The sequence below is a fragment of the Carcharodon carcharias genome, chromosome 1 (genome assembly GCF_017639515.1).
Source record: "Carcharodon carcharias isolate sCarCar2 chromosome 1, sCarCar2.pri, whole genome shotgun sequence".
NCBI lineage: Eukaryota > Metazoa > Chordata > Chondrichthyes > Lamniformes > Lamnidae > Carcharodon > Carcharodon carcharias.
Window position 1 is genome coordinate 86,494,310 of NC_054467.1, and position 27,665 is coordinate 86,521,974.

A 27,665-nucleotide genomic window follows, 5' to 3' on the forward strand; every position below is an offset into this window, starting at 1 on the left:
TTGGATATAATCTCAGAAAATGAACTCTGGCTGTGAAATTTATCCAACCATAATCTAATCTTGGAAAACATGGACCTGGAATCCACTAGCCATAACCATGTTTGGGTAACTTGTTAGTTGAAGAGAGATGGTCATGTGACAAGCCAAACAACCATCTTTTGTGTTTAAGGAACTGCTTTTCTCCAGGCCACACAAAAGCAGAAAAGACACTGAAGAGGCAGGACCCTTGCTTGCTCTCTGCGTGCGCCTTGCTCTCTGCCTCCCTTCCCCCCTCTTTGATTAAGTGTAATAAATACTATTCTTTTTTTAAAAAAAACTTGCAAGTAAATGTGTGTGTGTGTGTGTGTGTGTGTATTTGTTTTACAGTCACAGCACATAAACAGATCACCATTCACTGAATTGGCAAACATATCCTTTCAAAAATTTGTTGCAGTCAAACAAGAAGTGGGAAAACAGGACACCCATTCTATCCCTCCTCACCTGATTGTAGCAATCGTTCTTAATTTAGTTACACTGGGTGCCCTCTAGTGCCTACTTTTCATAACGTGATCCTGGTGAGGACTTGGCAGTCTATTTGTCTAAATATAGTTTTAAAGTCATAGATGGTGATGACTTATAGAACATCGTGATCACATGAAACTTGTCATATAAATTCAAGTTTGTTCTCTTATTTTGGTTTGGAGGCTATCACAGTTGAGCCTATCCAAGTTCTCCAATAACATCTACACATGTACATTCCAATAGGGGCTACTGGATAGCATTCAGGAGCAGCCTGACTTTTTTCGTCTGGCCTGAAGAAGCCCCTTTAAACTTTAAAAACCTTGCAACCTGCTAATTGTAGCAAAAATCCCATAATAACATCTCAAAGTCTAACAAAGTTTTTGTGCTGGCAGCAATTAAGTAACTAGAGTAAGGAATTTGTGACCATAATTATTAAAATGAAATCACAAACATTAGTTTTTCACATGAACATGTTCAATTCATTTGGAAAATAGTAAACTGGTAAACCTCATAGAGACAATTTTCCTTAAATTAGTTTGTTTTGTATCTTCACAGTTTTTCCCATTAGGGGGAATAGTGGGGAAGTTTTGGAAGGATTAGCAGGCTGATTCTTAACCTGTTTGAACTGCATCATGAACGCTTCTTCCACAGCCAACAAGTGCTGGTGCAGGACCTGAACCTGGAGCTTCTGGCTCAGAGGCAGGGGCACTACCTACTAAGCCCCAAGACATCTCAAATTGATATCGGTAGCACAATGTTTAGAGCTACAATCATCCATTTGTCTGCCTCCATTTAAGTTACTCTAAAGTTAACTAGTTATAGCAAAACCTGTATAATCCTCCAAAAATCAGGCCAAACAAAAGGAAACTGACAATTCCAATAAACATGTAATAGCTGCAAACTATGGGCTCTCTCCAGCTGAGCTACAAGCAGCCTTCAGTATGCCAAGTCCATTTAAAGCTTAAATCACCTCCCTCCTCCTTCCCTCACCTGACACTTAAACATCACATTTCAAAATGTTCAAAGTACCTACTATATCTAACTCTGAAGATCATGATGTTATCGAACTCCTGTTTGTTCCTGCTGCTTTCGGGTTTTGAATTTACCCGCTGCAAATGTCCTAGCCAATCTCTGTTGTAGCCTTCATAATAACACTGGCTACCAAATGCACGTAGACCTAGAAAATATGCATGCAGAATGGTTGCCTATGATCTGAGATTGTTGTTAGGAACAGGGTCTACTGTATAGTTACAGGCCTGTCTGTTTTATTGTTTCAAAACTTTAATTCCTGGTATTCTTGCAGTGGTTAGCAGCTGACCATAATCTCAGCTGGTTCTTCAATTTTGTTGGGAAAACTTTTACTTGGGAATATTTGAGAAAATAGCTGGAATTGAGTTTCACTGAGCCAAGAATTCAAGCCCATCAATCAGCATGAGTGTGACAACCAAACTTGTCACCATAAGTTGGCAGAAGCTTTCTCCTGGTAAAACACAGGTTTCCAGCATCCTGCAGTGTAAACTTGATGCACATGACTCCCACTGCTCTACTGCCTAAGTGGCCAAGTTACAGATATGACCTGTCCATGGTGAATTCAACAGTGAGGGAGTGGTTTTAGTGTACTCAGTCAAAATCCATCCCCATCTCTGGTTCACTCCTTCAGCAAAAACCTCTCCAGTGTGCCCACTCCCTTAATATCACAATGCTCAAAGTCTCTAATGGGTGGCTGGAGTCATTCTGCAACTGTCACTCCATCTCCATCCAAATCATCTCGGATAAGAGTTCTAATGTCGACTCCAATGTTATCAGCCACTGGACGCAGCATCCTTCTGCAAGTTATATGAAGCAACAGTCATCTATAACTTGAAGGAGACTGACATGTTTTCCTGCACCTTGTCTGATATGAGCATCACCACCTAACTACCCAGTCACTTGGGGGGAGAGTAAGAAGCCCTAGATGATCAATGCAATCTTCACTCCCTGGATGGAGGACTTCAATCAGACACACTGGCAAAAATCCAAGGTAATTTTGTTCGTGGACAATGCCCCCTCTCACTCTACTGATCACTTTTTTCAATGTCAAGCTAGTGTTCTTCCCATCCAGCATCACTTGTATTCTTCAACCACGGCAAAATCAAGACACCCAAAACTCATGACCACGAGTGTTTGCTGTGTTCTGTCACCAAGCTTGATTACAGGTCTGCATCCACTTTGCAATTCTCATCACCGCTATTGAAATCATCGACCAAATTGAAATGCTGGACATCTGCCACTTGATTGCCCCTGCGATACTGAATGTCAGGTTAAGCTCTCCATTGTCATCAAGTACTTCACCAACCACAGCTTCCCTGTCCTTGTTGGAGGAACTGGGGTGCTGCCTGCCATCCCTGACTTCTCTCCCCTGTTGTCTTCCGTAGCCCTGCCCAACCTTAGCAGAAGGATATAAGACCATAAGATATAGGAGCAGAAATTAGGCCATTTGGCCCGTTGAGTCTGCTCTGCCATTCAACCATGGCTGATAAGTTTCTCAACCCCATTCGCCCATCTTCTCCCCGTAACCTTTGATCCCCTTACCAATCAAGAACCTATCTACCTCAGGCTTAGATACACTCAATGACCTGGCCTCCACAGCCCTCTGTGGCAACGAATTCCATAGATTCACCACTCTCTGGCTAAAGAAGTTTCTCCTCATCTCTGTTCCAAAAGGTCTTCACTTTACTCTGAGGCTGTGCCCTCAGGTCCTAGTCTCTCCTGCTAATGGAAATGTCTTCCCCACGTATACTCTATCCAGGCCTTTCAGTATTCTGTAAGTTTCAATCAGATCCCCCCTCATCCTTCTAAACTCCATCGAGCGCAGACCCAGAGTCCTCAAACATTCCTCATGTGTTAAGCCTTTCATTCCTGGGATCGTTCTCGTGAACCTCCTCTGAACACTCTCCAGGGCTAGCACATCCTTTCTGAGATACGGGGCTCACAATATTCTAAATGTGGTCTGACCAGAGCCTTATAAAGCCTCAGCAGCACATCCCTGCTTTTATATTCTAGTCCTTTCGAAATAAATGCCAACATTGCATTTGCCTTCCTAACTACCAACTCAACCTTTAAGTTAACCTTAAGAGAATCCTGGACTAAGACTCCCAAGTCCCTTTGCACTCCAGATTTCTGAATTCTCTCCCCATTTAGAAAATAGTCTATGCCTCTATTCTTCCTACCAAAGTGCGTGACCTCACACTTCCCCACATTGTATTCCATCAGCCACTTCTTTGCCCATTCTCCTAACCTGTCCAAATCCTTCTGCAGCCTTGCTGCCTCCTCAATACTACCTGTCCCTCCACCTATCTTCATATCATCTGCAAACTTAGCCAGGATGCTCTCAGTTCCTTCATCTAGATCATTAATGTATAAAGTTAAAAGTTGTGGTCCCAACACTGACCCCTGTGGAACTCCACTAGTCACCGGTCGCCATCCTGAGAAGGATCCCCTTATCCTCACACTCTGCCTCCTGCCAGACAGCCAATCTTCTATCCATGCTAGTATCTTGCCTCTAACACCATGGGCTCTTATCTTACTGAGCAGCCTCCTGTGCGGCACCTTGTCAAAGGCCTTCTTGAAGTCCAAGTAGATAACATCAATTGGCTCTCCTTTGTCTAACCTACTTGTTACCTCCTCAAAGAATTCTAACAGATTTTGTCAGGCATCACCTCCCCTTGATAAAACCATGCTGACTTTGCCCAATTTTACCATGCACTTCCAAGTATTCTGAAATCTCATCCTTAATAATGGATTCTAAAATCTTACCAAGGACCGAGGTCAGACTAATCGGCCTGTAATTTCCTGTCTTTTGCCTCACTCCCTTCTTAAACAGGGTGGTTACATTAGTCATTTTCCAGTCCTCCGGGGCCCTCCCTGACTCCAGTGATTCCTGAAAGATCACCACTTACACCTCCACTATCTCTTCAGCTATCTCCTTCAGAACTCTGGGGTGTAATCCATCTGGCCCAGGTGATTTATCCACCTTCAGACCTTTCAGTTTTCCGAGCACCTTCTCCTTGGTAATGGCCACCATACTCACCTCTGCCCCCCGACTCTCTTGAACTTTGAGGATGTTACTCGTGTCTTCCACAGTGAAGACTGACGCAAAGTACCTATTCACTTCCTCCGCCATTTCTTTGTTCCCCACGACTACTTCTCCATCGTCATTTTCCAGCGGCCCAATGTCCACTTTTGCCTCTCTCTTACCCTTTATATATCTAAAAAAAACTCTTGCGATCTTCTTTTATATTACTGGCTAGTTTACCCTCATATTTAATCTTCTCCCTCCTTATTTCTTTTTTAGTTGTCCTCTGTTGGTCTTTGTAGGCTTCCCAATCCCCTGGTTTCCCACTGCTCTTCGCCGCATTGTATGCTTTCTCTTTAGCTTTTATGCTGTCCCTGACTTCCCTTGTCAGCCATGGCTGCCTCGTCCTCCCTTTAGCATGCTTCTTCTTCCTAGGGATGAATTTTTGCTGTGTCTCCCAAATTACTCCCAGAAACTCCTGCCATTACTGTCCCACTGTCTTTCCTGCTAGACTCATCTCCCAGTCAATTCTGGCCAGCTCCTCCCTTATGCCTCTGTAGTTGCCTTTATTCAACTGTAGTACCGTTACATCTGATTCCAGCTTTTTCCTCTCAAATTGCAGGGTAAATTCTATCATATTATGGTCACTTCCTCCTAAGGGTTCATTCACCTTAGCTCCCTTATCAAATTTGCCTCATTACACATCACTAAATCTAGAATTGCCTGTTCCCTAGTGGGCTCCACCATAAACTGCTCCAAAAAGCCATCTCGTATACATTCCACAAATTCCTTTTCTTGGGATCCACTACCAACCTGATTTTCCCAGTCTACCTGCATATTGAAATCCCCTATGATCACTGTAACCTTGCCTTTCTTACACGCCTTTTCTATCTCCTGGCGTATCTTGTGCCCCACATCCTGACTACTGTTCAGAGGCCTGTACATAACTCCCATTATGTTTTTTTTCACCTTTGCGGTTCCTCAACTCTACCCACACAGATTCTACATCATCTCACCCCACATCATTTCTTGCTATCGATTTAATTTCATTTCTTACTAACAAAGCAACCCCACCCCCTCTGCCAACCTGCCTATCTTTTTGATAGGATGTAAATCCTTGGATATTTAGCTCCCAGTCCTGATCCCCTTGTAGCCATGTCTCTGTGATGCCCACCACATCATACCTGCCACAAGCTCATTTACCTTATTTCGTATACTGTAATGTATTCAGATACACCTTCAGTCCTGTATTTCCCATCCCCTTTCTCATTGTCGTCCCTTTATCTGGTGTGCATGAAGTTAGATTCCTAGCCCTTTCCAAAAATTCTGTCCTATTTTATGTTCTGGGGACTTTAATAGCCTCTCCTGAGCTCTCCTTTCTTTTCAGTTTTTTCATAATTTTCCATGAAGTTGAATCCACCCCCCCACACGCTAACCTGCTGCTTTGTTTCCCATTAGTCATACTTCTTGGAGTTCTACCCTTCCCTCGCCCCCCCCCCCCCCCCCCCCCCCCCCCCCCCCCCCCCCGGCCCCCCACACCCCACTTTCTAGTTTTAAGTCCTGTTGACCACTCTATTTACCCTTTTCGCTAGAACGTTGATCCCAGATCAGTTCATTTCTCCTTTAACAATGATATTCCTATTGAGGATCCCTGACCAAGTCCTAGGAGCAAGATTTCAGAAATCCTTTCATTTGTTCAAGTGCTACAACATGTGATGTGGGTAATGGGCATGCACCCGATCCTATACATGCAAAAATTCCCGCATTCTAAGAAGCCTTTTCATTGATATCCAAAATTCAGTTATTTGTAGCTCAAGTGGTAGACAACACATTGTTTTCCCATAATGCAGTGACAGACTGTTGCCTTAAATCAGAAGCTTTAATTGTCCAGGCATCAATCATCGTTCTCATTAAGTGACTCTTGAATGATGAATGTATGTGGTTTATTTTTATAGAAATAAATACACAATTTAACAGATTTGTTTTGTGTGAATATATTAGCACTGTATTTACTGGGCAGAATTCATCAATCAGCTAAAAGCACCACATGAACAAGCCTATCTGGCCAAATTATGATTTTTGAACAGCCTAGCTAAAACTACTATACATAAAAATATGTACAATGACAGTTTTAAAAATAAGGACTCCTGCAAAGGAAGGATATGTGATGTAAGATTGTTGTTAACTCCAAAGGCTGTGCCATGCTGATGTGATATTGCAGGTACAAAACACAACTGAGCATGCACACAGAAAAAGGGAGCTCGGTTGTAGAGCTTCTAGGATCTCAGCTACATTTGAGCATTGGTTTGCTTGAGTTACTGTGCAGATTCCTTCATACTCTACAATGAGAGTTCTGAACTTGGTAATATGTTAATTTAAAGCATTGTTAGTATATTGCTGTATAATGTGGTGTAAACAGATTGCCTCAAAGGAAGTGGAAATGGATTTTGTTTATCTAGTAATTCTGGTAACCTATTTAGCGTATGCACAGTCCTTTATTTCTAGTGCTAACTCCAGTTGTGGAATATGTGAATCTGATCTTAAGCTTTCTTCAATAACCTTGCTATACCTTTGAGACACTTCTTTCTTGCCCTTCAAATTGTGCTTTCTGTATTTTGCATTGGCATATGATGAAAGCAGTTTTTCTGATAGCTGGTGGTTCTGCATTTTATTTTATATTAACAGTATTTCCAATTTTTGGTCTCTACACCATATTGTGTGGATAGTTTAGTCCCAATGTTGAAAAGGATTGAAATTCTTGACTCTGAAATTGCAAGATGTTGTTGAGAACATGACTATGTGTATAAGTTAAAATGTTGATGATTATGGATGTGTTCCCTGTGTTAGTGATTGTAGTCATGTTGGCAGCAATTTGTGGTGAAGAAAGATTTAAGATACAGCAAAAAAGCAGGTTATTGTCTTAAGTGTGATTTGGTTTTATTCTTTAATGTTTTAATAAACGACCCTAACGTTGACATTAACAACGAGTGAAATTGTGTTGGTAATGTATAATAAACAGTTGATTTACTAAGAAAATTGTTGGAGGAAACATTTAATTCATCACCCAAAAGAAATAACCAAAAATGTATAATATGCATTCTGCTGAATTTCACTATGACTATCAAGTACTATCATCTAGACTATTATTCATCAAGTTTTTATACTGTGCCAGGCGCAATGTTCATTGTTGTATGGCTGCCATTAGGTCCCAGTGACATAACTATGAAACAGAACTTAAAGCCTCTTTTTTTTGTTTCTTCTAGATCAAAGTATTTTAAAACAAGTTCTATTGGGGAACATTTCACTATAGAGGTATGTGGTATACCGTTTATTACACATCATCTGTCTTGCACACCATTGACTTTCTTGACTAATACTATGCAGTGACAAAGATGGCTGAATGAGCAATTATTGTTAAACAATGGTGAACAATGGATTTTGCACTTGAACATGGCCAATGTTATCATCTAATGTTGCTATTTTTAGTAATTAGCATTTATGCATGTCAAATTGATTAAAAAGTGTCCAGGTGAAGCACTTGTCTGCAACTTCCAGTGTACTCTGCTGCAAGTTTAAGTAAGCCTTGGAGGAATAATCTCAGAATCAATCTAGTTCTTGTGAACCTAACTGCTGATTGCAAACCCTTGAAGTATATTGGCATAATTTTGTGATTTTTATTTTCCTCCACCCCAAAAAACCAAAATATTTCAACAGCTGTTAGTGAATGATTAATAGAGACTTCTGTGTTTTGCACAATCTTGCTTCAGATTACACAGGTCTTGAAGCTACTTTTACGTAATAATACATTGCACTCTATCGTCAATTTTTCTAGTTATCATTTTAAAAACTGTTGGAGTCAGTCAGGAGATCTCTTGTTGCCTGGAAGATAACCAAAAAGTTGATAAAAAGGGAAAAAATAGAATATGAGAATAAACTAGCGTGGAATATATAAGTAGATTGTAAGAGCTTTTACAAGTATGTGAAAAGGAAGAAAACTAAAGTAAACATTAATCCCTTAGAGGCAGAGACAGGAGAAATTATCATGAGGAATGAGGAAATGGTAGAGACAATGAACAAATATTTTGTCTGCTTCACAGTAGAAAACACAAATTACATAGCAGAAGTAGAGGGAAACCAAAGGACTAATAAGAATGAAGACCTTAAAGTAATTAATATCAGTAGAGAAAAAGTGTTAAGAGAGGCTTAAGGGACTAAAAGCTGGCACGTGTTATGACCGGTCCACAGGCGAGGTCCCCCAAATTGTTATGCTCCTGGGAGAGGAGGGATGAACAGGTGTCCCTTGTTTATTCAACACCCACGGTTGGTGGCAACAAGGTTAATTTTAAAAGGATCTCTTCCCTCTTGGATACCTTTTCCCAGTTCAAATGCATTTATGTTTTAAAAGGAGCCAATTTAACCAGACTTTCTTGAGTTGAAAAAAGTGAGTTTATTAGTTACTAAAATGTGAGAAAAAAATAATGAAAACATAGCACACATACTTCTCATTTCTGATCTATGTGTGAGTCCAAAAATAAAAGTTAAAAAAGATGTATGAATCAGTCTTTGGCTTGTCCACGAGGAGTAGATGGTTAAACGTTGCAGCCGTTAAGTTGGGTGATTCTGGTAGCCCTGACATTGACAGTTGATTTGGAAATTCTTGGTTCTGCAGGTTAGCTGAAAGAGTTGTCCTGTTTCCTTTTCAACTGTGGCCTTGCTGACTTGTGATTTGCTTCCAGCAATCAGGGAGAAACTTTTTTTTTCAGTCTGCAAGTGCAGGAATGTCAATTTCATGATCTTCAGCTGTGACCTTCACAGCAAGCACTAGCAAAATAAAGCTAGAACATGAGTTGTAGATGTCTTTTAACCCCTTTGGTTGTGTATTCCTGAAATGGAAAAGACAAACATGTCTTTCGCCTAGAAACTTCTTTCTTTCAACTCACGTCATGTCCACAGTCTGGGATATAACTCACAGGAAATGGTTTCTGCTGAGATAGTAATCAGCCTCCATTATCTCCACAACCATAGGAGATTACTGTTCAGTTTTTGCATTGCATCTCATCCTTTGAAGTGTATCTGACTGAAGTAGGCCTTGACACTTTTTTAGGAGTGACATTCTGTTCTTTCTGGGCTAATTGGTCAAGTGTAATCCACATAGGAATTTTCCAGCAAGTGGTTACTTTATTTCTCAGCCAGCTTTTGTTTGTAGGTCCTTTTTTAAAAAAAAAACACAAGCCTATCTTAAAAGTTCAATATGTCCATAAGTAATTTGGGGTTATGATCTGTTGTCATGGCACACATCCTCAGGAGCTTATGGCCTATGCCCTGGGGTTCTAAAAGAAGTAACTGCAGAGATGTGCTGGCTATGATTTTCCAAAATACTCTAGATTCTAGGACAGCCCCTGCAGATTGCAAGTTAACAAATGTAACACCATTATTCAGGAAAGAAGGGAGAGAGAAAACAGAGCTACAGGCCAGTTAACTTGACATCAGTCATCGGGAAAATGCTAGAATCCATTATTAAGGAAGACCTAATAAAGCACTTAGCGAATCATACTATGATCAGATATGGTCAATATGGTTTTATGAAAGGGTAATTGTGTTTAACAAATTTGTTAAGAGATTTTTGATGAGATAACAAGTAGGGTAGATTGTTTTTTATTCATTTATGGGGTGTGGGCATTGCTGACTAGGCCAGTATTTATTGTCCATCCCTAAATGTCCTTGAGCAGGTGGTGGGTGAGCTGCTTTCTTGAACCCCTGCAATCCATGTGGTGTCGGTACACCCACAGTGACGTTAGGGAGGGAGTTCCACGATTTTGACCCAGCAATAGTGAAGGAGCGGCAATATCATGAGTGGCTTGGAGGGGAACTTCCAGTTGGTGATGTTGCCAAGTGTCTCCTGTGCAATCCTTCTAGATGGTGGTGATCGTAGGTTTGGAAGGTGCTGCCTAAGGAGGCTTAGTGATTGCTGCAGTGAATCTTGTAGATGGTACACACTACTGCCACTGTGCATTGGTGGTGGAGGGAGTGAATGGCACCCCATCTGCAAACAATCAAGCAAGTTGCTTTGTCCTGGATGTTGTCAAGCTCCTTGAATGTTGTTGGAGTTGCACTCATCCAGGCAAGTGGAGAATATTCCATCACATTCCTGACTTCTGCCTTGTAAATGGTGGACAGGCTTTAGGGAGTCAGGATTTGAGTTACTCACTGCAGGATTCTTAGCATCTGACCTACTCTTGCAGCACATTACTCTTTAGCATCAAATAAATAAAGAGGAGCAAATAAATGTAGTATACTTGGATTTCTAAAAAGCATTCAATAAGGTGCAAGGATATTGCAACACAAGAGTAAGAAAGTCTTGCTGCACTTGTGCAAGGCTTTGGTGAGAACCATGCCTGGAGTACTGTGTCTCTAGCTTTGGCCTCCATATCTAAGGAAGAATATACTTGCATTGGAGGTAGCACAGCGATAGTTCACTTGATTGGTTCATGGGATAAGAGGGTTGTCTGTGGGATGAGAGTATTGTGCTATGATAGGCTGAGTAAATTGGACCTCTGTAGCCTCTGGATTTTAGGAGAATGAGAGGTGATCTTATTGAAATGTACAACATTCTAAAGAGGCTTAACAGACCAGATGTATTTTTTCCCCCTTATTGGAGCATCCAGAACATGGTGCATAGTCTCAGGATAAGGGGCCAATCATTTAAGAGTGAGATGAGAAATTTGTTCACTTAGAGAGTTGTAAATCTTTGAAATTCCTTACCCAAGAACTTTGTGGATATTCCAGTGTTGAGTATATTTCAGGCTGAGATTGGGGGATTTTTGTTCTCCTCAGGAATCGAGGGATATGGGGAGTGGGCAGGAAAGTGGAGTTGAGACAGAAAATCAGTCATGATTGTATTAAATGGCAGAGCAGGCCCTGTGTGACCTTCTGTTCCTATTTCTTATGGAGGGTTTCACCATTGAAGCACGCTTTGACTGTCATAACTTTCTTCAAGACCTGTACTGACTAATAAAATGTTTTGCTGATGTTGCTCATTCATCTTGTATAAGATGTAACATGCAAGACTCTCACCTACTGTGTGCTGCTTTTTTGGGGGGCAGGTGGGTGGTGGGGCAGCAGAGAGAGAGGGAAATAGTGGAGTACCTGTGGTAAAGTTTTACATTGCCAGCAGCTGTGTATGAATTTTTACAAGTTAGTGCAAAAGGTGTCTTATCAAGCTTATTAGCAAATGGCTGCCCTTCAAATTGTTGCTGTTTTATCATTTGAAGGGCATATGAAGGTTGTTTACTATGTACAGGAAGAGCCAAATAACTAACCTCATCAATCAGTGCAGTTTTGTGCAATAAACATTTCTTTGTATCAATTACTTGAACCCCTTAGGAAAAAACCTCAAGTGATGTATCTAATGTATTATAGCATCATTGCCAGTTTGAGGGCTACAATATATCCTAAACTTCTGATGCTTAAAGTGGAAGAAATGTTTTTGTTAAAATTAACTCCCCTATTTATATAGAAGAAAATATTTTTTTAAAATCCTGATGTTTACTACATTTGGATCAAGGTAGTTTTGTGCTGGAGCTGAAGATAAAGCTGCAGTGTATCGGCACCTAGCACAGTTTATCCAGTAAAGACTCTAAGCCATTGGCTTGCAGGCTTATTTAGAGCAGTGTGTCAAGAATTCCTGTGATTGGTTTATTCCAGTATGTACCATCAATGACTCTTACCGGTTGCTCAATCATCAACTGTTCCCTGGAGCATTGCAGACCTGCCTGGTTCAAACATTGGATTATCCAGTTTGCCACAGAGGGTTGACTTTGTTTTCAGCCTCCTTTCTCAAGTGTATCATCTTGAAATTGCCTCAACCCCACAGAGAGTCTGCTTCAACCCTCTCTCTCCACCACACCAAAAACAAATCAGTAACTAGCTAGTCATTAGGCAGCTGATGACCCTAAATCTCACTAGGCGAGGACTCTAAGTCTCTCTAGGCTTCTTGTGAATGGAATATGAACAGCACAACTCGCTATAAAGTGTTAGTAATTGTAAGATTCTGGGATTCAGGGCCACAGTTACCTACGATAGGCAGTCGACTATTTGTAAGCAATTTTAAGATAGTTTATTAATTAAGAAGCAACAGTTTACATAATGACGTATTAACTAATTTGACAGAAAAAGTATACAACCCATGACAGTTAAGAGTGGTTTATTGATCTCAGAGGAGGAATGGCACAGATTGTGTGTGGATCTCAGTAGCCTGTGATAGCATTCTACTCTAGTTGAAGTGTTAGGGAACTCTTCCCCTGGTTTTCCTCCTCCTCCTCCTCCTCCTCCTCTTCCACCTGAAGAAGGTAGCTGCCTGACTAGCACTGCCGCCTCCCCGGTATACCGTTAGTCATACCGCTTTCATCATTCTTGGATGGCATGTGGAACCTTGAGTCCATTGTTCTGCCTCTCCTAAGAGAACCATTACCACTCCCTTTCTGACTACAGCATATGAGCACACCATCCCCCATCCAAATTGTTCCACCAGTTGACAGTGGATGGCAGCAGCTGTTTGTTTGTCTGCAATCCACCGTATCATGATAATCTGACAAAGAGCAAAACCTAAATTAATACGGAGTTATTTCACTAGAGGTCACTATTGAGAGATGCTATTAATGGATCTCTGGATGCAGATAGCTGGTGCATTAGTAGATGTGTCTTTATTTTTGAATGTGTAGACATGGGGAAACTTGACATGTATTTGATTTGAATTATTGCAGTACATTATGGTCCCAATTGTCTACATGTAGTCTTATTACTTTTGAATCCTTATTGTAACACCTGTTTCTATTGTGCAACATTATTACTATGCAACAAACTAAATTTGAGGTGTCTCGAAGGAAAACATATTATGGTTAACTTCTTTGGGTCATTCAGTGAAACTGGAGAGCTTTGACTTGGCCATCATTCTTAACATATGGTTCTCTTGTATACAAAATTTCTATCTGCCCTTTTTCCACTGAGTCCCATATAACAGATTGTTCAGACAAAGCATCTCATCATGATGTATGACACTAAGTTAAAATTAACCACCATTCTGCTTATTTACAGTTTGAGAATTTGGTGGAGAGTGATGAGGTACGTTTACATCAGCTCCCATGGGGAATCTGTCAAAGTGCACTTAGAGACGATTAACGTTTAACTGTATTACAGCTGTGTCCCTAACAGACGCATGAGATTGCTATTAAACATATCTAATCAAAGCTAGACAAAAAGTCTTAACCTGAAAGTCTATGAAAAATTTTGGTAATTAACAATCAGTATTTTGCTTGTCACATTTCAAACATTCATTTGTGATTTTTAAAATTAATTTTAGAATTTATTTTTCAGAAGAAATGGGAGAAACATTTAGAATTAATCTTTCCCTAAATATACTAAAGTGACATTTCTTTATTACAAAGTATTTTTCATGAACACTTAACAATTGGCATCTAAATTGAGAGAAATTCTATCCTCCATTGACCCACTCGTAATTGCATATAAATGTCTAAGATTTATAGCATAAATAAAGCCAGTCAACCTATTTTGGCACCATGCTAATAAAACATCATAAATGACAATGGTGAAGACGATACCAAAATATTTTAACTTGTGTAAGATACTGTTTCTTGGACAGACATTTCCAGATTTACTGTAGTTAAAAAAAAACCTGCAAGTTTCTGAAATTAATGATATCACTTAATCTGGCGGAAGACCTTTATTTTTTTTAAAGTTTTGTGTAATGAACCACTAGAGAAAGAAAATATACATCCCAGCTTAAAGAATTTGCTTTCCCAACCTATGGACCAACATCAGCATATTTGAGTTTCATTTCCTGATGTAGTTCCCAAGAAAAGAACCAAAATCCATATAAACCCTACACCTGCAAAAATGCACCCCGTCAATGGTGTACATGAGTACTGTGTGTAATCACCAATTGCTGGCCCTGTTGAATAATTAGATCATAAGTTTACAATAGATGCCACAAATTTGCTGTGCTTTTAATTTAGTATTTGGGTGATAATGTTTAAAATAGAATGAACACAAAAAAAAATTGCTAAGTTCACATGATGTAATGTAGGGGAAAAAAAACAACCTCCCTTTTGAGGATCTTCCCAAATCAAATATAATGAAAAATTTTACATCTAATAGGTATTTGAATTAATTGTGACAGTCTTGATTTGCAGTTCTTTGGATAATGTATAAACATTTGTCTCCTATTAACAAAATATTTATAAATTTTTTTCATATTTATTTTGTGGCTTGCTACTTGTAAAATGGAAATCAGCATTCATATGGTCTTAGTATTAGTGCATACATTTACTGTACCCCAAGGTGTAAGGCTAATGTTCTAATATTATACTGTATATTTTATATTGTGACTCTACTATTAGACAAACATTGCAGAATTTTATAAATTGTCTTATGTGCAAATGTTTAAACTGTATGACACAAGATGGGCAAAAGGAGACTGCTTAAACATTTTAATATAAATGTTTTTAAAAAGTGAGTTTTGTGATTTTTTTCTTTGTTTTTACAGGCTGAAAGCCCAGGATTCAACCAGAGGTAAGAAGCTTGAAAAGTGACCTAACTGAAGAAGTACATTTTGTAGCTAAACCCTGACTTATTAGCGTGTCTATAGGAATTAGCTTAAATCATTCAGATTGACTTTAAAATTATTTTTAAAAAGCCTCCTCTTTTAACCTGTGCATAAAAATCATTCAAACAAACATTCTTTCCTTCTGAGGCCTTTACACATTCAGAGTGGAGAAACCTATTCTGTATCATATAATCTCAAATTCATGGAAGGTGAGAATCATCTTTTTGAATGGTGACCTAGTTAATTGTATGTAAAGGATAATTTTGTTTTCCCTTCTTCAACTTCGGGACTGCTGAGGCTGCTCGTCGTCCCTCTGTTGCTAACGATGGTCAGTTAGGTATTTAACAAAAGGAAATTGGGCGCAACCTTTGCTTTCAAGGGGGTAATACAAAGTGACCAGAGAAGATTGCTCAAGCTTACATACAAATGGATTCAAGAGACAACTGGGTATGTTTCTAAAAAGAGGGAAGAAATTAAGAGATATGTGAAAAGATGACTAGATTAGGTTAATCTATAAAAAAGCAATGTTTATTTAAATAAGTTAATATTACAAAAGCATACAATATTTTATCAATAGACAACAGTAATTTCTGGACCATTTAGTCTTCATAGCAAAACCGTAAAATTGAAAGATCTTCCAAACTGAACATACTGATCATAGTAAAGTCCCGTCATTCGCAAGGGTTACGTTCTTGTGAAACGTTGCAAACGGCAAAATCACGAGCAATGAACATGCTTTTCGATGGGAATTAATTGAATAGGTTCCAGCAATGCGAAAGCAGCATTTACTTTGTGCAGTTACTGTACAGCAAATTGTGACACCTGTATACAATAGACAGGGGGAACCTCTGAGCAATACAAGATATGTATTAAAAATTTTAAAAAGAAACAATCCTCATTTAAGGAAAAAATGAATCACCTCAAAACAGACAAAATTGGTGAATGTTTCAAAATTGAACAGGGCCATTATTGCACCTCTGGACCAAGAGTTTCAGACATTTCCAGGTTAATCTCTCCATTCAGGCTGCACTTCAGCTGCAACCATTCCAGGCAACGCTTCTCACCCCTGTTGGGAAGACCGCAGGCAGCTCTGTAAGCGCAATAAAGGGCAAAGGCTGTGCCTTCACTGTTGACTGAAAAATCCAGATCACTGAGGATAGGAAAAAAAAGCAAAACATTTTGAATTCATAGGGATGTTTACACAGTAGCAAAAAATGGCTAATTGAAATGCTGGCATGTTTCTAAGACAGTTGACCTGTAGTGGACTTTTTCTTGGCAATTAGACTGTGGGGCCCTTAAGGGACTGATCCTTGGCGACAAACTAATATCTTGTTCTTTATATAATACAATGCTCCAGATTCATAAAATAGTCAACCTTCCAACTTTCTGCAAGCAATGGTATGGGAGATATTACTAATTCATCAATTTTTAGGAATCTGTAGGTAAATGACTGTTTTAAGGAAATGCATTTGATTGTTTGTCTTTTATTTAAATATGGATTTCCATTAACCCTATGGGGCGTCTTGCATTGTGCAAAATGTAGCAGCTGAAGCATTCTACATTTCCTGAGCCTGTCAGAGCCATTATATCTTATTGTAATAATGTGACAATCTTGTAATGTTACGAACAGGCTCAATGGATCAGCTAGCCTTTCCCTGTTTTGTATGTTCAGGCGTTATATTTCATGGTGGTAACTTTATTCAAAAATGTTTTTACATCTATTCACCTCACCTAAACTTTTTATTGTAAAATTTAACTGTAGCACAAGAATTCTATCATCTTTTATTTAAAAAAAAGATTAATTTTGTTACTTTTCAGGACGCTTTGGTTTTTATTATGAAAAACTTGCCACCTTGTTTAATCAGATATCTGAAAGCCATCATGTTAGCTTTTTAGTTTTAGAATGAGGTATTAACATTCTGAGAAATAAACATTGAATAATTCTGTTGCTGTGATTTTAAAAAGTTCAAACCAAAAAATTTTTTTTACAATTCATGTTTGAGATGTGGGCCTCATAAGCAATGCCTAGCATTTAATCTTACCTAGTTGCGCTTGAGAAGGTGAGCCATGTTTTTGAATAGCTGCAGTTCATGTGGTGAACAATTTTTTAAAATTGTTGTGTGATATACCAGAAATACCTTGTGTGTTAATTCTAACAATATTATGCTTTTGACGTGAATCTGGTTACTACATTCATTGCTATTCCAATTTTGACAGACCAATTAATGAAGATGAAGTCCAAATCCTTCACAATAGACAGTATGATGCTATTGCTCAGAAGCAAGTGGCGGTGGACAAACAGCTCCAGACTGAGGTATAAGGCAGATAATTTAGTTTGTTCTTTGCTGTTCAGGCGTTCAAATTTTTTTTTATAAATGAGGGAGATACTTTGTTTTGTGGTTGATGAGGTTGCGTTCATATTTGGCATGATAACTGATACTTGTTACGTTGAAATACTGGTGACCACATACAGCATGTCTACAACTCAAATTTAATAAAGTAATTTGAAGGCTGACAGCTCAGGTAGAACATTGCATTGCAGAAATTTTCATTGACTTCAGTAAAAAAAAATGCCTCTTTTTGTGAATCGAAAGGGGAATCCATTTAGATTTTATGCATGATCCCATACCAAATTGATTCCTACCACAACTGAGAGAATTTTTCGGAAATAGTTTTCTTCGTTCATTTTGAACAACGTGCACAATGTCAAGCCGTTAGAATTTGTTGGTGAGGCATGGAACTAAAGTGGCAGTACTGATCTAAGCAGGTGAGAGTTGAAGTCTTTTGCCTGGGATATCCTTAGCCTCTTTATCAATTAATTCCAAACCTCATGAATATAAATTTAGCCCAACACATAGGTCACATTTTCTCTCCTGAGTTAAAAGCGCAGAGTCAGGAAATTCCTGACTTCATAAACACAAGCCAAAAGAAAGTGCAAAGGTAGAAAATACTTTCAAAACAAAAGCAGAAGAGCTCCCTGCCTTAGCCAAGATAGCGCCCTCGCCCTGATTCCGGAAGTCCACCCCAAACCTGGCACCCACCATTTCTGCCAGGGTAGATGGGGGGGTGGGGGTGTGAACAGGGCCAAGTTGTAGCTTGCACATGCGTGATTCACGGAGGCTGCTGTATATGTAAAACGTGCAGCTGCTTTCAAACAGATGGGATTTCCAAAACATGATTTGTGGGCATTAGACGTTCAAACAAATTGTCTAAAACTGTTGGAGTTATTTGGAGAGGTCAAGTGTTGGGGAAGGAAACAATAAAAGGAGTTCAACTGCTGATTATTATACTACCCAAATACCTATTTGATTGCTCAAAAGAATAAAAGGGAAAACAGGTGAGAAGTTTTGACTGTGGAGAGCTTTGTGATCAGTAATAAAATTATCTGAAGGAGTCTGTCTTGGTTTCTTTGTCTTCATTTCCAAGCAACTACTGGAGCTTAATAACATGCCCCTTTGGGATTGTTAAAATTAGACATGAATGTGCCTTAAAAAGTGGATAGATTCAATCGAATTGTCAAACTGTCAAGGCACTTAAATCTCCAAGCTCTCATTTTTTTGAAAAAAATGTAGTCCGCAGTTGAAGAAAAATCAGTGCTTTCAATTTCTCTAGCTGTCTGTTGACATAAACCTGTGGGCCCTCATTATAGGGTTAATGCTGCATGATTGATTCCACAATCTATCATCTTACAACTTATCAACATACAGTGGGGTGGGGCCTGTAAGTTCACAGTTTGATTAACAGCTCCAAGTGGCTATTAAGTCTCTGGGGCTATGAATACAAATGTTGGTTTTCATAAGGGATTAAGTACTTGAAGGAAATGATTATTTGTTTTTTTTTAAATGAGGGATTAAATCTGCGAAGGAATTTAAATTTAAATGTATTGACTGGGTTTTTTTGAATGAGGCATTTTAAAATCGTGAAGTCATCAATAAGCACAGAACTTCATTTCATCTCACCATGGATCCAGAGGTCTGCCCATGGTGGATACTGGATGAGTTGGCATCAAGGGTGTAAAGGCAAAGAGTGGTGGGTGAGGGGAATGGATTGGCACTATATTGGCATAGTGGCTATAAAAGGCCAATGTTGGTGGGGAGAGGGGCATGGGTTGATGTGGAGGTTATGAGGGGCCATGGAGGTGGGTAGAAAGGCATGAATTGACATGGATGGGGCATGGGGAATGAGGAGGTGAGAAGACTGACAGCTAGAGGACTGTTTTTGGCTTTTTTTTTTACATATAGCTGGGATGAAGTCCAGGTGCACTGCGACCAGCCTTTTAAACGCCCACCTCTGCATGCAGCAGCCCCTGTGACTGCCTCCACATGGTTTCTGGAGGTGGAGAGCCCAGCTACCATTAACAGCTGCACCCCCCCCCCCCCCCCCCCCCCCCCCCCCCCCCACCCCCCACCTCCCCTAACCAAAAATCTGAATATCGAGGGCACTTTCTCCTGATTGTGGAATCAATCATGCAGCAGTAATCCTATAATGAGGGCCCTCAGGTTTATGTCAACAGACAGCTAGAGAAATTGAAAGCACTGATTTTTCTTCAACTGCAGACTACTTTTTTTTTCAAAAAAATTAAAGAGCTTGGGGATTTAAGTGTCTTGACAGTTTGACAATTCCACTAAATTGACAATTCCACTGAATTTATCCACTTTTTAAGGCACATTCATGCCGACTTTTAACAATCCCAAAGGGGCATGTTATTAAGCTCCAATAGTTGCTTGGAAATGAAGACAGAAGGCAAGACAGACTCCTTCAGATAATTTTATTACTGATCATAAAGCTCTCCACAGTCAAAACTTCTCACCTGTTTTCCCTTTTATTCTTTTGAGCAATCAAATAGGTATTTGGGCTGTTAACCAATAATCAGCAGTTGAACTCCTTTAACTGTTTTCTTCCCCAACACGTGACCTCTCCAAATAACTTCAACAGTTTTAGACAATTTGTTCAAATGTGTAATGCCCACAAGTCATGTTTTGGAAATCCCACTAACAGAAATTGCACCTGCTTGAAAGCAGCTGCACGTTTTACATATACATCAGCCTCCGTTTACCACACAGGTGCAAGCTACAACCTGCCCCTGTTCTCTCTCCCCTGCCGCCCCACCCCTCCCCCACCCCCCACCATCTACTCTGGCAGAAATGGTGGGTTCCGGGTTTGGGGGGCAGGACTTCCCAAATCGGGGTGAGGGTGCTATCTTGGCTAAGGCAGGGAGTCCTTCTGCTTTTGTTTTGAAAGCATTTTCTCCCTTTGCACTTGTTATCAACTATCCCTGATTGGGAGGGGAAGGCAGGTATTCATAGCAGGTGTCCCCCAGGGTTCTAGGTATGCCACTGCAGCACCAATCGGGAGTGATCCTCTACCCTTACCCTTGGGAAGCATGTGGTATCAGCTCTATGCTTTCCAACAATAGTACACCTGAAACTGGAGGTTATGGGTAGGAGCCCACATCATACTACTCTGTGGCATAGCATTCTTGAGTCTAATATGTTCTATCAGCTTCTTACAGCTATTCATATTTCTGAGTTGAACAATCCCAGTTCAATTTTCAGCTGAAATAGCCAGATAAGCTGAAGTTAAAACATGTTGTTAGGTGATGCAGGGTGAATTTTATGCTATTCCCCAAGTTATTGAACAAAAATAGAAAACCCACTTCTCTGTTGTCATTTTTCATCTTGATGGGTGGATATTATTTATACGCACATAGATTCTTGATAAGCAAGGAGGTAAAAGGTTATTGGGGGTAGGCGGGAGGTTACAATCAGATCAGCCATGATCTTATTGAATGGTGGAGCAGGCTCACTCAAGGGGCTGAGTGGCCTACTTCTGCTCCTAATTCATATGTTTGTGCATTCATATCTGAGCAACTAGAAATCATAGAATGGTTACAGCACAGAAGGAGGCCATTTAGCTTGTCGTGTCTGTGCCAGCTCGCTACAGAGCAATTCAGCTAGTGTCTCCCCCCTGCTTTTACCTGGTATCCCTGTTTCATAAAACCACGATTAAATATGCCTCCACCTTGGGCAATGCATTCCAGATCCTATGTACTTGATGCATTTTTAAAAAATAAAGTTTTTAATGTTGCCTTTGGGTCTTCTGCTGTTCACCTTAAACAGGTGTCACTCTAGTTCTCGACCAAATAGGGCAGAAACCCAATAACATTCCTAATTGAATTAACATTGTTAGTTCAATTAAAATGTCCTTTTTTCAGCTAAGGGTAATAATATAGCCAATATTGAAAATGGCACACCAAAAGGTTGCTGAAATATGAGACAACTGAACTCTGCGTTCTGAAAATAAATCATTTATAACATTTCATTATTTTAGATTCTTATAATTGCATGAATGTGTGAAAGCCATTTGCACATCAAAGTGTACCTAAGTTTTTTTAAACCCTCCTATGAAAAGCAGTTTGCATTTCTAAAAATCCATTAAAATATGAGCATAACATTCCCAAGACCTTCCACTGTGATGTCCTTATGTATAAGCCTTAAAATGGAAGAGATATTTACACAAAGAAGGATTATTTTATGGAATGAAGGACTTAACTATAGCAGAGGATGTGAGCAATAATATAAATTATCCTATCACTGTGCAACATATTGGGACACAAGTACAGTTTTAAAAGATATCCAGTTCACAGATTGAACTAAAGCTTCCTGGTTAAATCCAAAGCTGAGATTTATGCTGCTTTTGGGTTTGACTAAAACAAATCACTTAAAGATCACTCTCTCCAAAAAAGCTAAGATGATTGGAGCAAGGAACTTGACACCATTTTTTTTGTACCTCCTGCCTCAGACTTTTAGCTGTTGAATAATAGAAATTCCTGTTGACTTCAGTACATACTTGTCATTTCAAAGCATAAATATCTGATGAGGGCAGGGAGAAGAATAGCTTCATGGAACTGGTTTGGTGTACCTTAATTTCTAGAAACCAAGCAGGGCTGTCAAACACTTGACAGGAAATTGACCTGTAGTTCACTTCTGCGTGCTCATTCTCTCCTTCCCAACCTGCAGCCCCTTCTCTGGATACCTCAAACCAACTGGCTACTGATTTGACATCCAACACAGCATGTGCAAATACCTGTGGGAGGAAATGAGAATAATATCTGCATTCATATATTTTTTTAAAGATATTTGAGAGTTTTTTTTCATCCACACAGGCTCTGCTAACTGGCTGTCATGTCTCTGTATTAGGTTACAGAAATATTATCTAGTATTGGACTTAAAAGGAACTGGAAAGGATGTGTTAGTTGGGAAAGTCAAGTGTAAACTAAGACTGCAAACATTAAATGGTGACATTTTTAAAAAAAACTTTAAGGCTTTTAGCACTTTCGCGGTTGTGGTTACTTTAAATCCTGAGGGGATTAGTAGGCAGGAGACTGGGGTCTGTAATGCGGTATCCTGTGAATCAACCTCCTATCGAGAAGGATCTGTATCTAGTGTCACACTTCATCTGGTTTGGATCCATTTAACAATATATTGCGATTAAAAGCAAAGAACTGTGGATGCTGGAAATCCAAAACAAAAATAAAAATACCTGGAAAAACTCAGCAGGTCTGGCAACATCTGCGGAGAAGAACACAGTTAACATTTCGAGTCCGTATGACTCTTCAACAGAACTAAGTAAAAATAGAAAAGAGGTGAAATATAAGCTGGTTTAAGCGGGGGGTGGCGGTGGGGGGGGGCGGTGTAGTAGAGCTAGATAGAGGGCCATTGATAGGTGGAGATAGCCAAAAGATGTCATGGTCAAAGAGGTGTTGAAGGTGGTGATATTATCTAAGGAATGTGCTAATTAAGGGTAGAAAGCAGGACAAGCAAGGTACAGATAGCCTTGGTTGGAGTGGGGTGAAGGGAAGGGATTGAAATGGGCTAAAAGGTAGAGATAAAACAATGGATGGAAATACATTTAAAAATAACGGAAATAGGTGGGAAAAGAAAAATCTATATAAATTATTTGAAAAAAGGTGGGGATCGGTCCTCCATCCCCACCCCCTTTCCAATCCCCCCCTTTTTCCAATAATTTATATAGGTTTTTCTTTTAGCCTATTTCAATCCCTTCCCTTCACCCCACCCCACCCCCACTAGGGCTATCTGTACCTTGCTTGCCCTGCTTTCTACCCTTAATTAGCACATTCCTTAAATAATATCACCACCTTCAACACCTCTTTGTCCTTTTGTCTGTGACATCTTTTGGCTATCTCTGGCCCTCTATCCAGCTCTACTTGTCCCACCCTCCCTTAAACCAGCTTATATTTCACCTTTTTTCTATTTTTACTTAGTTCTGTTGAAGAGTCATACAGACTCGAAACATTAACTGTGTTCCTTTCCGCAGATGCTGCCAGACCTGCTGAGTTTTATCAGGTATTTTTATTTTTGTTAACAATATATTGCACCTGATATGCTCCTGTTCTTCCTCATTCTTTCCATTTCCCAGTGTTTCCTTTGAAACTGCACATGCTTTGCCTATACACAAGAGGATATCACTAGTGATATAGATTATGCATTCTGCTAAGTGCATGGCCACTGCACCAAATTTTTCCTTGTCACTGTAGTGAGATGACTGACCTCTGCCCAATGCATCCTGTGTACAGTGGTTGTGATAAACTCTCAATGGGAAATCTGGCTTTAACCCCTCCAGTTGATTGTGTATTATGTTGCCTGGAGGAGCACCTATTGAAATTAGGAAAACATTATAGAACCAGAATTAACAGAGGTTGACTATCCCTCAAGCTAGCTTAGTGTGTTAATTTTACATTGATTTTAAATGGAAAGCAAATACTGTGGATGCTGGAAATCTGAAACAGCATCTCTGGAGAGAAAGACAGAGTTAACGTTTTGAGTCCGTATGCTGCCTCTTCAGACTCTTCTCTTTAGCTCTGAAGAAGTCACGTGGACTCGAAATGTTAACTTTGTCTTTCCCTCCACAGATGCTTTTAGACCTGCTGAGTTTTTCCAGCATTTTCTGTTTTTGTTTTTAAGTAGATTTGTGCTGAGTTCAAAATCTGAAGAAATTCTTAAACATTTATTATTGGCAAGGTTTGAAGAGGGACCATTAACCCATCTCTTGTATAAGCATCTATGGAAGTGTATATTAGCAATCAATGACTGTGCTTAATCTACAGGACCTTTATTTTGGTGTATGAAACAATCCAATATATTATTTAGCAATGTTATGGTTTTACATATGAAAGTGAATAAGTTTTATTTGTTTTAAATGGCAGTTGTTTTATCTAAGATAACTGCAAAGAAGGGCTTACAGGCAAACCATCTTAACTAACAGTGTTTTCTTAGTCATTGCCAATGCGTAGGATTGCCATCAAAGTGCATACAGTTCTCTTACTTCACAAATTTTAGGGTAATTGTCATCCACGGAACTGCACATCAACAACTTTTAGAGAAAAAAAGAAAAGATTAACAAGAAAAAAAAGCACAATTTTACAGCATATGATTTTTGAGCTGAATTCACAGTCAAACATTTAATTTCCACTGTGAAAAGACAAAGTGCTAAGTTGTTTTCAAAAAGGGATAGAATAAAAATCAAAATATATGATATTGTGCAGGGCACTGGGTTACCCCATCTGAAGGGAAGGGACATGACTGTCCTAGAGAGGGTGCAAAATAAGACAAAATGTTGCCAGGACTTAGGAATTCAAGTTAGAGAAGGTTAAAGAAGTTGGGCTTTTTCCCACTTGTGGGATGATCCAACAGATTCAAAATTATAAAGGTGATTATTTTTTAAAAATTCACATATGGAATTTGGGTGTGGCTGGTTAGGCTAGCATTTATTGCCTGTCCCTCATTGCCCTTGAGAAGGTGGTGATGAGCTACTGCCTTCAATCGCTGTAGTCTCTGTGACATAGGTACATTGAAAGTATTGAAGATGATCCAAATTGTTAACACTGATTTAAAAATTAGAAGCTATAATTTGACAATAGGAAACTAGTAGTAAGTTGGGTATTTGGAACTTTTTCATATTGGAAATATCTGTATGGAAGAAGTGATAAATAGGTCAAAAGACAAACACATCTTTTTTTCTAAAATAACAGAAAATAAGTGGACATTAGGGTGAGAAGGTCGATTGAGATCAACCAAAAAAGAAATGTCTATTTTTTCCCCCATTCCTAAAATATGCTATGATCTCCCTTGTGCTTGAAACTAAATGCTGAGTTTTCATATTGACATGAGTAATATTTCGCGCATAAGTAGAAAACAGAAAAACTCAAAATCACCGTTCTCATCCTGTTTCAGCTTTGATTTTCCCCAACTTATGATTTCATTTTCTTTTTGCTTTCATTTTTAATTAAGTTGTACATTCTTTGTTTTGTGTTAAGTTCATACAGAGGAACACTAACCTACTGCTCAAAATGTTTGTAACATTTTGTTTTCTTAGAGAGGTTTATCATTTGTTAACCCTTTTTATTTCGTTCACATGCAGTTAGCTGCACAAGAGGAGCAGTTAAAGATAGAAGAAGAAGCATTTTATGCTGCACAACGTGAAGCAGCCAGGGCAGCAAAGCAGAAAAAGTTATTGGAGGTGAGGGCATGAAGCCCCTATTTGGTTCTGATCTGCGAAAGTCTTTACTCATCTCTTGTTAACGAGCTTTATTGTAATTGATCACATATATCACATTAAGTTTCTTCTTTTCAACAACAAAGACCTTGTCCAGTTTAGAATGCACTCAAAAGGTATTGGCTCTACTCAAATTAATTATTGTTTATAAATCCACAGTTAGAAGTGCTTTGTCACTGGTAGTCATTGAAATTACCAGATGAGGTAATCGAATAGGCCAGCAAGCTTCAGTTTCTGCAACTTGACGCATGAAGTACAAGAATAACTTTAATTTGAGGTTGTCAATCTAAGTGCAGTCAAAATGTTAGAACCCCTGAGGAATTAGTCTCGAAATTCACATTAGCCACAATATAACAGAAACTGATCCAAGCCAACTCTTCAAACTTAAAATTTATTTGGATTACTGTGGTCTGCTAAACCAACTTTTAACCTTTACTCGACATTAACATCAAAATTTTACTGACATTCCAATGCTGGTGATCAAAGCACTGTTCAGAAGTGTTAAAGTACATAGTGCAGAACTTTGCTTTGTCTGACTATAGACCAGATATAAAACTGCTGGATAATGGTGCCACTCTAAATGTAAGCTACTGTTTTATTGCAGTTGCCAATTTAAGTAACAAGTTTGTATAGAGAATTTTTGCCATCCTGACTACACATGCTTATTTGATCATCCTGGCATCACCTGTAATCCATAATGATCAATGTTTCCACTGTAGTATGATCAGAGGGTAGCCAACTGGGTGCCATAGTTTGAAATTTAATTCATTTACTTTGATATTCAATGATTACTGGGTTATTTTGATCCTTAATATAGGATGGACAATAAATGTGGGCCTTGTCAGCGCACATCCTTTGAATAAATGAACAAAAATTAATCACATAAACACCTGCACCACTAAGTGACTTTTAAAACACAATACACAAAGTGCTTAATTTTCGAAAGTAAATCATATTAGAAATTGGAATCTTATAAAAAATGAAGTTCAGTCATAGAAAGAACTGAATTTACAAAAAGGAAACCACCCTCTACTGGTTAAAAAAGGCATTGTTCTATTCTTACCTATCCAGTTTTAGCCAGAAAATCTCCTGCAATGACTTCTCTTCCTACCCCTATATTATTATATCTGGAGTCTCCCAAAGATCTATCCCAGATGCTCTCCTATTTCTCATGTACGTGCTGGCGCGCACCATCACCACCCAAATAAATGTCAGGTTCAATATGTACTCTGACAACATCCACCTCCACTTCACCTTACATCTCAACCATTCCCCCTCTGTTGTCAGAGTGTCTGTCTGACATCCAGCCCTAGATGTGCCACAGCTTACTCCCAATTAAGCATTGCAAAGACCAAAGCCATTCTTTTCAGCCCCTGCCTCAAACTCCTTTCCCTCGCTGTCGATTCCACCCCCTTCCCTGACCATTGTCTCAGACTGAACCAGACAGTTCACAGCATCAGCATCCTATTTGACCTGAGCTGAACTTCTAACCCCGCATCACAAAGATCATTTACTTCTACAGCTGGAACATTGCCAACCCCTGCTCCTGTCAATGCTGTCCAGGTTGGTTTTTGATCTTCCACCCTCAATAAATTTGTGCTCAGAGTCTTGCCTGCATTCTAACCCCACTAAGTCTCACTGACCTACATTGGCTCCCAGTCCAACAACAGCCTTATTCTTATCTTCATTTCAAAACCCTCCTTGTCCTCACCCCTTCCTATCTCTGTTACTTCCTCCAGCCCTACAATCAGCCAAGATCTGTGCAGTCTTCCAACCCTGGCCTTGAGTGCATCCACTATCCTTTGCCCAAATGCCTTCTATCTTAAAGGCCTTAAGCTCTGGAATTCCCTCCTTTACATCTCCTCTCCTTTAAGATTCTTCCTGAAACCTATTTCTTTAAACAAGCTTTTGACT

General features: G+C 39.3%; 1 protein-coding gene across 1 annotated transcript in view; it reads left to right on the plus strand.

The window, feature by feature from the left end:
• The window catches only part of ap1ar (adaptor related protein complex 1 associated regulatory protein), a 102,185-nt gene that overhangs the window by 39,642 nt on the left and 34,878 nt on the right, over nt 1-27,665 (plus strand). Inside the window, exons 2-6 of the mRNA XM_041184645.1 lie at nt 7,819-7,867; nt 13,649-13,675; nt 15,117-15,142; nt 17,394-17,490; nt 25,617-25,715. Of these exons, the coding sequence (XP_041040579.1) occupies nt 7,819-7,867; nt 13,649-13,675; nt 15,117-15,142; nt 17,394-17,490; nt 25,617-25,715 (298 nt within the window). The remainder of the gene's footprint in view (nt 1-7,818; nt 7,868-13,648; nt 13,676-15,116; nt 15,143-17,393; nt 17,491-25,616; nt 25,716-27,665) is intronic.